Below are 12156 nucleotides of genomic sequence, written 5' to 3'. Positions count from 1 at the left end.
ATTTCTAAAAAGAAACATGCAAAGGGTGTATTTGGTATGGTAGTATGTTAAAGTTTAGTCAACTCAGTCTAGTCCAGAAATGAATTAAATATGACTTTGAGTGTTTTCTTTACCTCTGTATATGTACTAACACTGTCTTCTATCATATTTATATCCTACCCTCATTTCAACACCTTTCTCTCCAATGGCTCCTCTATTCTGTTTTCTGGGTAATTTTACTGAGCGTTTAATTCCTTCCATTCCAGACTATGATCTATTTATTTCCCTAAAATTTTCCTGTCTTTTAAAATCTCTTCTTATCTTCTGGATGCTTTCTCTCACAATATGTCCACAAAATATGTCCACATCAATCCTGTCTAAAACACAACAAATAAAACTTTTCCTTGATTCTTTCACTCTCTTTACGTAATGATAATATTTTTTTAACTTTTCAACCTAACCTGAATTTCTGGAGAGAATAATAGTTATTCTATATGAAATAGAATTTCATAGTTAGTGTTTCACTTCTCACATTTATTCCTCAACTGATTGTGTTGTCTCCTGTGCTCACTAATCCACAGAAACCCCTCTGACAAAAGACACCAGGAATCTTTGAAATCTACTTTTAATGAAATCTACTTTTAATGGATACTTTTCATCTTACTATATTTCTTTACTTCCTTTGAAGCACTGATTATTCATTCCAGACATCCTCTACCTTTTTGACTTCCATAAAATCAAACTCATATGCTGCTGTTTACTTTCTCTGATTATTCTATCGATAATATTTTCATGGGTTTTGTTTTTACTTTTTCTTAAATATCAGTGCCATTCAGAGATCTCACTATCACTCAAAGATCTGTATTACATTCAATATACTTCAAAAACTACATATGGTCCTCTTTACATTTTGATTACTATGTGCATGCTTAAATTAATTTTATTTGAGTTTAGAATTTGGTCTTGAACCAAACAGGTCATGAATAATATAGTCACTCGTCTTCTGGGATAACTTAATATGAATATCTCACAAATACCTTACTTCAAATGTTTAAAATTTAATTTTTCTGTCCTAGAGTTTCATATGTTTCTATATTTTCTAAAGTAATGAAATTTGTATCCACTCATTTTATCAAATCTAGAAATACTTGCAATCTTGATTCTTTTTTAAGATTTTTACATGCAATTAATTACCAAGCACTTTATCTTAAACATTTATCAAACTCATCCCTTCCTCTCTGTGTTTACTACCACTGTCCTGGGTTAGTCTCTCACATTTTCCCACTGTAGTACTACAATAGCATTCTGTGTAAACTCCCTGTTTCCCATCATATCTTTTTAAAATGTATCCCCCATATATGTGTCTATGTGGGCCATCCTCAACACACACTTGAAAATTTCACTTGATCTGTCCAAAACCCTCCAAGAAATTACTGTCACTTATGGAAATGGCTTTCAAACCTTAATAGTTGTAGATTTTAAAAGAGAAATTTCACATTGAGTTCAATATGCAAACACCTACTTGTAGTGATTTAAATTTCAAAACTCTAACTTTTGATTACATAAAAAAGCAATTCTTGATAAATGTAATAAAAAGCAAGCACAACCCACTTGTAATGTAGCCCTTTCCTCCTTCCTGAGCATATTTATATGCTTTATTTCTTTGCTTACTTCTGACGTGAACTCTGAGATGAGAAGGACTAGCATGTTTACGTTTTTCAACCTTATGGATTGATGCTACTAAGATGGAGAGATTAATGACTTAAACAAAAAGGTCCAGCATTTTTTTACTATTTTAATAAGAAAGGGAGTCGATGTCTTAAAAGGCTTACAGTATAGTAAAGGAAAACAGAAATATAACAAAACACAATGTAATACATGATGAGTAAAAGTAACATAAAATGACATGGAAACACTGACAAGGGAACGAGGAACTCTGATGGGTTGGTGAGGATCAAGGGAAACAATTGCAGAAAGAAGCCTGGTAACCAGATGAAGGAAGAACATTTCAAGCAGATGAAGAAATAGTCTAAGTATAGGAATAGAGATAGTAAAAGTAAGAGTGGGTTTAGTTTGGTGAATAGCCTTCTGTGATATAAGCAGAAGCTATACAGAAATGGTGCAAATTAGTTTATGGGAAAGAAAGAATTGTTTAAAGGTGAAAGAAAAAAATGATAGGCTAGGGCCTGTTTGTGAAATATCATTCTAATGAATTTAAGCTTTGGGGGTGCCTGGGTGGCTCAGTCAGTTAAACCTCCAACTTCGCCTCAGGTCATGATCTCCTGGTCCATGAGTTCGAGCCCCTCATGGGCTCAGTGCTGACAGCTCAGAACCTGGAACCTGCTTCAAATTCTGCATCTCCCTCTCTCTGCCCCTCTCCCACTCATGCTGTGTCACTCTCTCCCTGTCAAAAATAAACATTAAAAAAAATTTGAACTTTGGTCTATAGTCAGTAGAGACCATAGTTTGGGTAAAAGTAATAAATAACTAAACTGTAGCAATGGATAGAAACTTGTAAAAACTTGTCTAAATACATGGATTAGAAGATAATTGGCTAATGCAGTTATGTGGTACAAAGGGTGAGAGACATTGGAGCCACAAAGGCATAAAATTTCAAAACATGTATGTAAGCATAGGCAAAATATAGATACAATGCTATCATCCAAGGTAAGGAATGAAGGCAACAATTGGTGAAATACATGATCATGATTTGGAACATAAGTTGATATATCCAAAGGAGCTCATGAAGAAACAAAACTAATGAACTAAAAAAAAAATCAAGTCTAGAGATAAAGATTTGGAAACTGTCATTTTGAAGATGGTAGTTGTAGCCAGAAAAGTAGATAAAACCACTAGGGAGCCTGTGGAAAAGAGAATACTGAGAGGAGACCACTTAGAAATGACAGTAACATTCAAAATGGAAAAGGAAATCCAGTTCACATAGAAAGTAATATACAAGTGGAAAACCAGCAGGGTCAAATCAGTGACTTTAGACAAAAGAGTTGAAAGAAGGAAGGTATCCTGAATATGGTGAAATGTTACAGAAAGGACAAGTAAGTTAGTACTGAGGAGACCAATGGGATTTTACACCATATCCTAGATAGACTTTTCATCTCAATATCCCTTCTTATGTAATATTTTTATTATGATCTTCATGTGGAGGACATACAGTGTTAAGTTTTTCACATATCTTGATTTACTTCTTTATTTTAATCTATCAATAATTGTTCTAAGCAAAAGTGCTTTCTAAGTAGTTAATGGTGCTTAACTTCCCACTCTTCATCTACAAATGGGAGCCATTATTAAACAGCAATCTCATAGTTAAGGTAATAGTAGTAGAAAACCTTCATAAAGCATATATCCTTCTTTTAATCTTTTCATATAAATATATATAAATACCTATATAAGAAATATAATTATATATATGTATTTATGTATATATGTATATATACACACATATATGTAAAGAATAATAGTATCTCAATCTTTTCAAAGACAATGATATTTGATGTATTATGTGTCCAAATCCCATTAGATTAAACTTAATGAAATTTAAGGATCATGTCCTTCATTTAGTAGAGTAAATGGCATATAGAAGGGTCACATGAATGTTTTTTTAAATACTTAAATTTGGGGGGCGCCTGGGTGGCTCAGTCAGTTGAGCGTCCCACTTCAGCTCAGGTAAAGATCTCGCAGTCCATGAGTTCAAGCCCCGCGTTGGGCTCTGGGCTGATGGCTCAGAGCCTGGAGCCTGCTTCCGATTTTGTGTCTCCCTCTCTCTCTGCCCCTCCCCCGTTCATGCTCTGTCTCTCTCTGTCTCAAAAATAAATAAACGTAAAAAAAAAAAAAATTAAATACTTAAATTTGGCACTAGAAACAAAGAATGGTATAGCAAAAGATACGTGAAGGAATAAGAGAAAAAGGGATTACATTGGAGGATAAGACTCATATGGATAATTTAAATTAACATGTACTGCTACTAAATAATTGAAAGTTCAATAAAAACCTAATTAATTATAACTCCCTCTTTCTCTTCTATGGGATCATTCAGTCTGAGGCTGGCTGATATTTTACCTTTGCACTATTTATGAAGCTTTGTTTTGCTGTGTAAACTAATAAGATAAAATTATTTCAAGTTTTTTTAAAACTTCTCACGAAGCAAACTTTTTAAGGACTCCATGCTTAAATTATTAAATGAAAATGAATGACACAAATTATTCATGTCATTCTTTTAATAAAGTTAATTCAAAGATATCTCTCTTCAAAAAAATAAACATATCCAAATGCAAACTATGTACTGTTTGTCATGGGATTATAGAGGGTTCTTTTGATTTCCTTTAGTCCTTTAGCATCCTACTGTAATTACCACATCATACCACACTTATCAGTATCATTATATTTATTACTATTAGCTTCATCATCAATGCCACTAATATAATATCGCCTATGTGGAAGACTTTGGACAGTTCACATCTCTGTGACGTATATGTTATTTAAGTCTTTTAGATGTGGTAACTAGTGCTTTGGAGATTAAGATGCTTAAAATGACATAATTATTAAGTGGCAAAGCCAAAATTTTAATGTAGATCTGTGTTGACTGCCCAAAATGCTTCAAAAAAATAAGTTTATTAGACCTATTGTAGTGAGAAAGAAAAGCATCTTAGGGTGCCTAGGTAGCTCAGTAGGTAAAGTGTCCAACTTCGGCTCAGGTCACGATCTCACTGCTCGTGAGTTCAAGCCTCACATCAGGCTCTGTGCTGACAGCTCAGAGTTTGGAGCCTGTTTCAGATTCGGTCACCGTCTCTCTGCCCCTCCTCTGCTCACTTTCTTTCTCCCTCTATCTCTCTCAAATATAAAATAAAAGCATAAAAAAATTTTAAAAAAGAAAGAATAGCATATTGACTAAGTGTATTAGTTTCCTAGAGCTGCCATAACAAACACCACAGATTGAGTATGTATACATTATTCAAGGTGGTATCAGAGTTGGTTCCTTTTGAGGCCTGTGACAAAAAAATCTGTCTCAAGCCTCTTGCTCAGCTTCTGGTGGTTTTCTGGAAGTCTTTCGAGTTCTTTGGCTTGTAGAATCATCACTCCAATCTCCGTCTTCTTGTTCACATGGTTTTCTCCCTGTGCGCACATCTATTTCCAAATTTTCTCTTTTTATAAGGACACTAGTCATATTGTATTAGGGACCCATTCTACTCCAGTATGACCTCATTCTAAATTAGCTGGTTACATCTGTGATGACCTATTTCCAAATAATAACAGATTCTGAAATACTGAAGTTTAGAACTTCAATTTATGAATTATTCAACCTGTAACACTGATTATTAGTAGACTCTCAAAATGGAGAGATTAGGGAAGTACATTTATGATATTTTAGATTGAGTTGTGTGGTTTTATGATAAGTCTTCAAAAGTGGAGTACTGATTGAGGCTGGGTTCACTTTCTGACAAATTTGTTTCAGATTGTAGGGCAAAATGAGGAAAGGAATATAAAACAATTTTTTTTATAAGTAAGTTGTTTGTCTAGATACATAAGATGCTTGGTTGATTCATGGTTTTATTATCCAAAAGTGGATATATACTAGAGAAAACAGCTAAATTACTTTTTTTGATCACAGTCTTGTTCAAAATAGGAGGTGAAGAGTATGCCTGATTATAGGGAATTGCTAGTATGTTGGTTTTAGTTGTCATCTACATGACTTCAGAGTCCATCAATTACATCATCCTAACTTACTTTCCCATCATTGATATATCCCAAAGTAGTCTGTTCTGCTGTTGGATTGCTCTAATAAATAGCTTTTTGAAAAAGTTCTAATATAATTCAGTTTAAATTTGTTACCCTTTTGTAGTCATTGATGGTTAGATTGGGTTGAATCTTCCTTCTCCATGATAGCCTTCAGAAAGATTATCAATCATTCAATAGTCTACATACATACATATATCCTTCCCCTACTCTTCTATTTTCTAGACAAATCCTAGTTACTTCAGGTTTTCAAGTAAAAGCTATATTTATATAGTAAATAGCATCATATCATGGGATAATAATAAGGTTGATAACTACAAGAGCATTATTTTAGATAGTGTCTTAACCCTTTCAGATGGCTTCAATAAAGTATCACAGACTGAGTGGCATGATAAGCAACTGAAACTTATTTTTCACAGTTCTGGAGGCAGGAAGTCCAAGATCAGGATGCCAACGTGGTTGAATGAGGAGTCTCTTCCAGGTTGCAAACTTCTTGTTCTATCCTCACATAAAGGAAGGGGATAGGGAGCTATGTGGAACCTCTTTTGTAAGGGCACTAATCCCAATTACAAGGATGAAGCCCTCATAAACTAATCACCTCCCCAATGCCCCACCTTCTAATATGAATACTTTAGAGATTAGGATTTCAATATAGGAATTTTAGTTTAGCATAAGTATTTAGACCATAGTAGATTTCAGCATTTTCAGTATCCTGTGTCTTCTTACGTCCTGAAATATGTCTACATGTGGAAGTACGAAATGACTGGTTTAAGTTTTCCTGATTAACTTCAACCATCTTAACACTAAGGTTCTGATAACAACCAGCATGCTATTTTATTGGCAGCATATAAAGCCATGAAACCAATCTAAGCAAAATATCTTACTATTGCTTTGAAGTGAGTTTTGCAATATTTAAAATATCATGCACACTTTTGCCTGAGCTTTTATAGATGGTAAACATGTTTATCAATAACATTCCATTCTAACAGCCCTAAAACATAAAAATAATATATAAAGCGGAGAAGGAAATTCAGATATGGGTTTTGTCATCAAGGTGTCTTACTCTACATATAAGTCTGCATTTGAAAAAAAGTGGGGGTTCTGCAAAGAATTATCTCTTCTAAATTAAAAAAAAGTTTTTTGTAAATACAGATAAGAGTTATAGAATTCTACTCATTTTAGTTTATAAGTATTCTGCAATTAGTTAATTAGATCAGTAGAATGAAGGCCAACAATCAACAGAAACCTTAAAGCAATTTAGAGTCCTTTTGAATCTTTAAAGAAAATCCAATAAGCACTTGAAAAACAAAATCAATGAAGAGTCTTAAATGTTTCTTTTCTGATTTTCCACAGGGTCCAAGTTTTCTCTCTGAGGCCCTTTTCCTTAAACGTGCAACAAAAATTGAAGAAATGGATCCTTTTTTCCACCTTCATGAAACCATTACCAAGGTAGGAGATAAATGCATTCATGAGCAAGTTGAGCGAGTTTTGTTCTTTTTTGTTGATAGATGGAGGAAAGGAAAATAACCAATCAAGAGAAAATTTATACTTTCATTTATAAAATGTATTTGAAAGAAATTTAAGTACCTCCTCTTATTTTACTAAGGAGTAAGAATGATAAATGTCTCAGGCAAAATCATAGAAACCAATAACATGATTTGTAATGAAAACCAATCTTTAATAAAACAATTAGGTTTTTTTTCTTAATCTGAAAGTAGATTTGTGGTATAATCTCAAGTATACCCCTTGATTAAGGGCAGTATAAAATGCATCTTTGAATTTCTGCATCTTCAAAGTTTTGTGTCAATACTTAAGATACTTGGTTGTCTGTGGTGGTACTTTGTCGTTGCATTAAAAAAAATAAAGACTGCATTATAATCAATGTTTTTACACTATGATGGTCATACCTATATTTTTGCTTAAAACTCTTATCTGTGAGTTTATAATATGGAGAAAATTAAATTGTACAGTATGGAGTAAATGAAGTTAATATTCTGGCATTACCTGACATCATATGAATTTTTACTTTTACCAACTATTTGTTTAATGTGTCATAACTTCTCTTTGGGGGCTGGAATTTATAGAGAACTTTTGCATTTCAACATTTCAAAAAAGAATCCATATTTATATATGCTTAGTTGAAAGATTGAATCATTCTTAATCATCTTAGTGAAATTTTACAAGGCTATTTTTCTCCTCTTCATAAACAGAGATGTGATATAATGAACAAACTCAATGAGTGGCAATAGAATGAACTCGGAATACAGACTATATTCTAGATCTATCATAGCTTTCTTTCTTTCTTTTTTTTTTTTAAGCTGTGCATTTGTTTTTTCTGAACTTTTGAAATAAGAAGAGTTTGGAGCACATTTTACTTAAAATGTTCCCAAGCTCAAAATATCTGAATCTTAACTACATGTATAACTCTTTGCTTTGCAATTTATTCCTGAGTCTTAATTTAGTTTTGAATGTATCCATCCTTTGATACCCATTTTTATTTGGATGTAGCAACATGGAAATAGCCCCTAAATAATAGGTCCTTGGTGTTTAAGATCTTAACTATATTCTTAATACTTATAGGGATGATAGACTGATAGATAAAAACTGATATCTATAGCTATCTATTTAAATTAGTGTATATTTGTATGTGTTTAGATGAGAGTATGTACATGTGTGTGTATTTATTCAAGAATTCTGGATATTTAGAGTCTATGTTTATTTACTTATTTTTAAGAGAAGCATTAGAGGATTTTAGGGCAATGGAATAGTAATATTTTCTCCTTTTTTTTGAGAATTTATTGGATTTTTGTGGAATGGATAATTTTGAGTCCATATTGATATCAGGTATATAACAAGAGGTGTAAACTCACACTGATTCTTGCTGCATGATGTCTTGGCCACAGTGCAGTTCCTAGCAGCATACTGGGAAGCAGGGATGGGTCAAGAAGGGAGTAGGAGAACATAGAACATAGCCTGAATATATATATATATATATATATATATATATATATATATATATACTGACTATATATATATATATAGTCACTACATACTGACATACTATCTATCTATCTATATACTGACTATATATATAGTCACTATATATATATATATATATATATATATATATATACACACACACATATACAAGGCTATTTTTATATATATATAAATATTATATATATATATTATATATATAATATATATATATATAGTATGTAGTGTGAAACACAGGAAATCAGACACCCTTTGAGAGAATACACAAATTTGTGCACAGACATTACCACAGGTTCCATATTTATTTTCAAATATGTTTCATATGTAGGCAGATATTTAACCCATTAAATGGATTTTAGAAAGAATTCTTTATCTATGAAGAAAGAAAACATGCCTAAGTATACAAGCAAGTGTCCTGTGACATTTTTTATAAAGAAATTTTTATCTAATGTTGATACTGTCTCCCCAGTCATCATGTTTACCTATGGTAGCCACTCATGTTGCAGATGTAGGCCAAGGGAAGAAATTGTGCTTCAGAAGTTCAATCTTAATTTACCAACAGGAAAACCTGGGAACCATAAAATGAAGTAGTTTATAGATACTTTATTTTAAGGTCAAATTTTTGTTGATCAATAACAAAATAAAAATATAAATATAGTAGGGTTGATCAGAGCACATGAGTAGGAGATGTGGAACAGAGGTTTTACTACCATGGTTACCAACTTATTATTTTATTTAGTAAAACTGCATTTTATTTTCTACATCAAAAATGAGTACACTCATAACAGCTTTCCTCACTAGGATTCTGTGAAATTAAAAGATGATGCATACATTTTCTCTGAAAATGCAATATGGATATAATTGAGTATAATTATTAATACATTAAAATGTACTAGTGCTGATACCTTCAAAGTAGACTCTTACCTGCTTTTTCTGAATTTAGTTTTTCCTTTAAGGAAAAAAAAATAAGTTAGATATGAAAGCATACAATTTAATTAATTAAGTTCTGAGAATACACTAGTCAGTTAGTGTACAAATAGAATATAAAATTTATTTTGTGAAAGATTGAGGTCTTTAGAATATTTTGTTTCAATAAAAATAATAGTGGTATTAGTGTGATATTCCAGAAATAGCAATGGACATTGAATAAAAATACCCAGCTAGGTATAAATTCTGTCACTCTGAATTATGAAAAAATGATGTGAAATAGGAAAAACACTTTGTAAAATGATAAAACACAGTTACTGATATTATATCAATTTTAAAACATTTTTAAGAAATCCATCATAATTAAAATATTGAAGATACTATATTCCTATTTCTCCCCATAAAAGTTTGAATTGGATACACAGCACTATAACAAAATCACATATTTATTTTTTCTAATAAATAAGTGTAATAATATACATCTAAGACAAATGTTCATGTAATGCAATCTATTATCTTTTCTGAGTAACTGCAGTCTAGACCTTTGTTATAGATCACAAATATGATTTCTATAAAATTAAATTACAATTTCTAAGTATTAAAAAGTTAATAATCTATCATTGGTGTTTTTTGGATTTAAAAAAATGAAAATAAATAGATGGCACTAATATGTGGGGTAGGAGCTATGAGTCCTAGTATGTAGTTTCCCAATCTTGGCCTGTAGTTCTTTAAAAAACTGGTTTTGTTTTTACAAAGTTTGACTTTATCTTGGCATTTGTCTTTTTGATATAAATCATGGAACCTAAGAAAGTAATGAATGAGGCTCAATATTGATGCTAAAAGGTATAATTCATCATTGTGTCAATGACAGGTGATGCAGGATAAAGTCAAAGGACAACACATACTGCACTGATGTTGAAGATGTTTTCTTATCTTCTATAATTATCTTTAAAAATAGCGTTTGTTTTTTTAATTATCACGGAAGCCAAACTAATTTCTCTAAGACTACACATGAATGAAATACCAATATAAATTTTAGCTGCTTAATCCTTTAATAAGTGAATAAAAATCTCCATGGATTTATGTTTTGAAATAGGCTTATTTCTCCTTCTGTACCTAGGAATTTTGTAGTCATGTTTCTAAATCTTCAACATTTAGCTCATAAATTGTTATTAGTTATCTAAGTATTCTTGTAGCCTATTATAAGCCAAGGATGAGGCAAAATACTTGAAAAAATTAATACATAGGAGCAGGTACAGGGAGTAAACAAGTAAGCAAATCATTTAATATAACACACTAAAAAAGGTGATAGTAATATGACCAAGTTATGATAAGAAAGAAGACTGGAGTTTATACTTCTGACTAGGAGATTTGAAGAACTTATCAGAAAGGTGACATTTGAAGAATTTAAGAAATATTAACTTTATTTATCTTAATGTCAATGAGCTCCCTTTGAGAGTTCTGTAAAGAGCAGGTTGTCAGTGGTAGTATGTGAGAAATGATGGTTTGTATTTTGAATAACAGAAGACAGATTTAAGAGACATTTTTAGGTTTGAATAACAGGATATATGATTTACTGGATATGGGAAATGAAGCAGAGTGAAGAGTAAAGGAAAATTTGAATAGCTCCATCTTAGGCAAAGTTGATATTATTGAATTGACCAAATTAAAAGTTGGTTTGAAGAAAGTGATAGAGTTTGCCATTGGACATGTGGAATTTTGGATATTTAGGGCATCTAGACAAATATGTCACGGAAGCAGTTGGATACATGAGGTTGGGGCTCAGAAAGAAATGGAATCCAATATGCATTAGCTGATGCAATAACCACTTGTCACATGTGGGTTTAAATTAAAAATAAATTAAATAAAACTAGAATTTAGTTTCCTCGATATCATTAACCACAATTCACGTGGTTAGTGACCACATATGGCTAATAGTTACTGCATGGGATCACACAGATTATAGAATATTTTCATCATTGCCAATGGTGCAGATGATGTTACCCTACAATATTCATGCAGAGCAGCAAGAATTACAAGGAAAGGACAAAACACCCAAGGTAGAATGGTTTATGGAATCCACAGGACAAGATATATTCTAAGAAGGAGGAACAGTTCAAGAGCATATTCTCCATAACCTCACACCATTAAGATGGCTACTATTAAAAACAAAACAAAATAAAAAATACCAAGTAATGACAAGGATGGGGAGAAATTCAAATTCTTGTACACTGTTCGTGAGAATATAAAATGGTGCAACTATTGCAGAAAACTGTATGGCAGTTCCTCAAAAAGTTGAAAATAGAATTATCATTTTGATCCACCAATTCCATTTCTGGATATATATCCCATAGAATTGAAAGTGAAGTCTTGAAAACGGATTTCTACACCTATATTGATAAAAACATTATTCACAATAGCGAAAACGTGGAAACATCCCAAGTGTCATAGATGGATAAATAAATAAGCAAAATGGCATGTATATATACAATGGAATATTGTTCA

General features: G+C 31.9%; 1 protein-coding gene across 6 annotated transcripts in view; it reads left to right on the top strand.

Annotated features, from left to right (window-relative positions):
- NAALADL2 (N-acetylated alpha-linked acidic dipeptidase like 2) overlaps positions 1-12156 on the top strand; it is a 1333736-nt gene that overhangs the window by 1161364 nt on the left and 160216 nt on the right. For all 6 annotated transcript variants that reach the window (XM_019463211.2, XM_019463212.2, XM_019463208.2 and 3 more), the window contains one exon: positions 7081-7176. In XM_019463211.2, the coding sequence (XP_019318756.1) occupies positions 7081-7176 (96 nt within the window). The remainder of the gene's footprint in view (positions 1-7080; positions 7177-12156) is intronic.

The sequence above is a fragment of the Panthera pardus genome, unplaced genomic scaffold (genome assembly GCF_024362965.1).
Source record: "Panthera pardus isolate Hobbes unplaced genomic scaffold, ASM2436296v1 HiC_scaffold_16, whole genome shotgun sequence".
NCBI lineage: Eukaryota > Metazoa > Chordata > Mammalia > Carnivora > Felidae > Panthera > Panthera pardus.
This window is presented reverse-complemented; position numbering and strand designations above follow the sequence as displayed.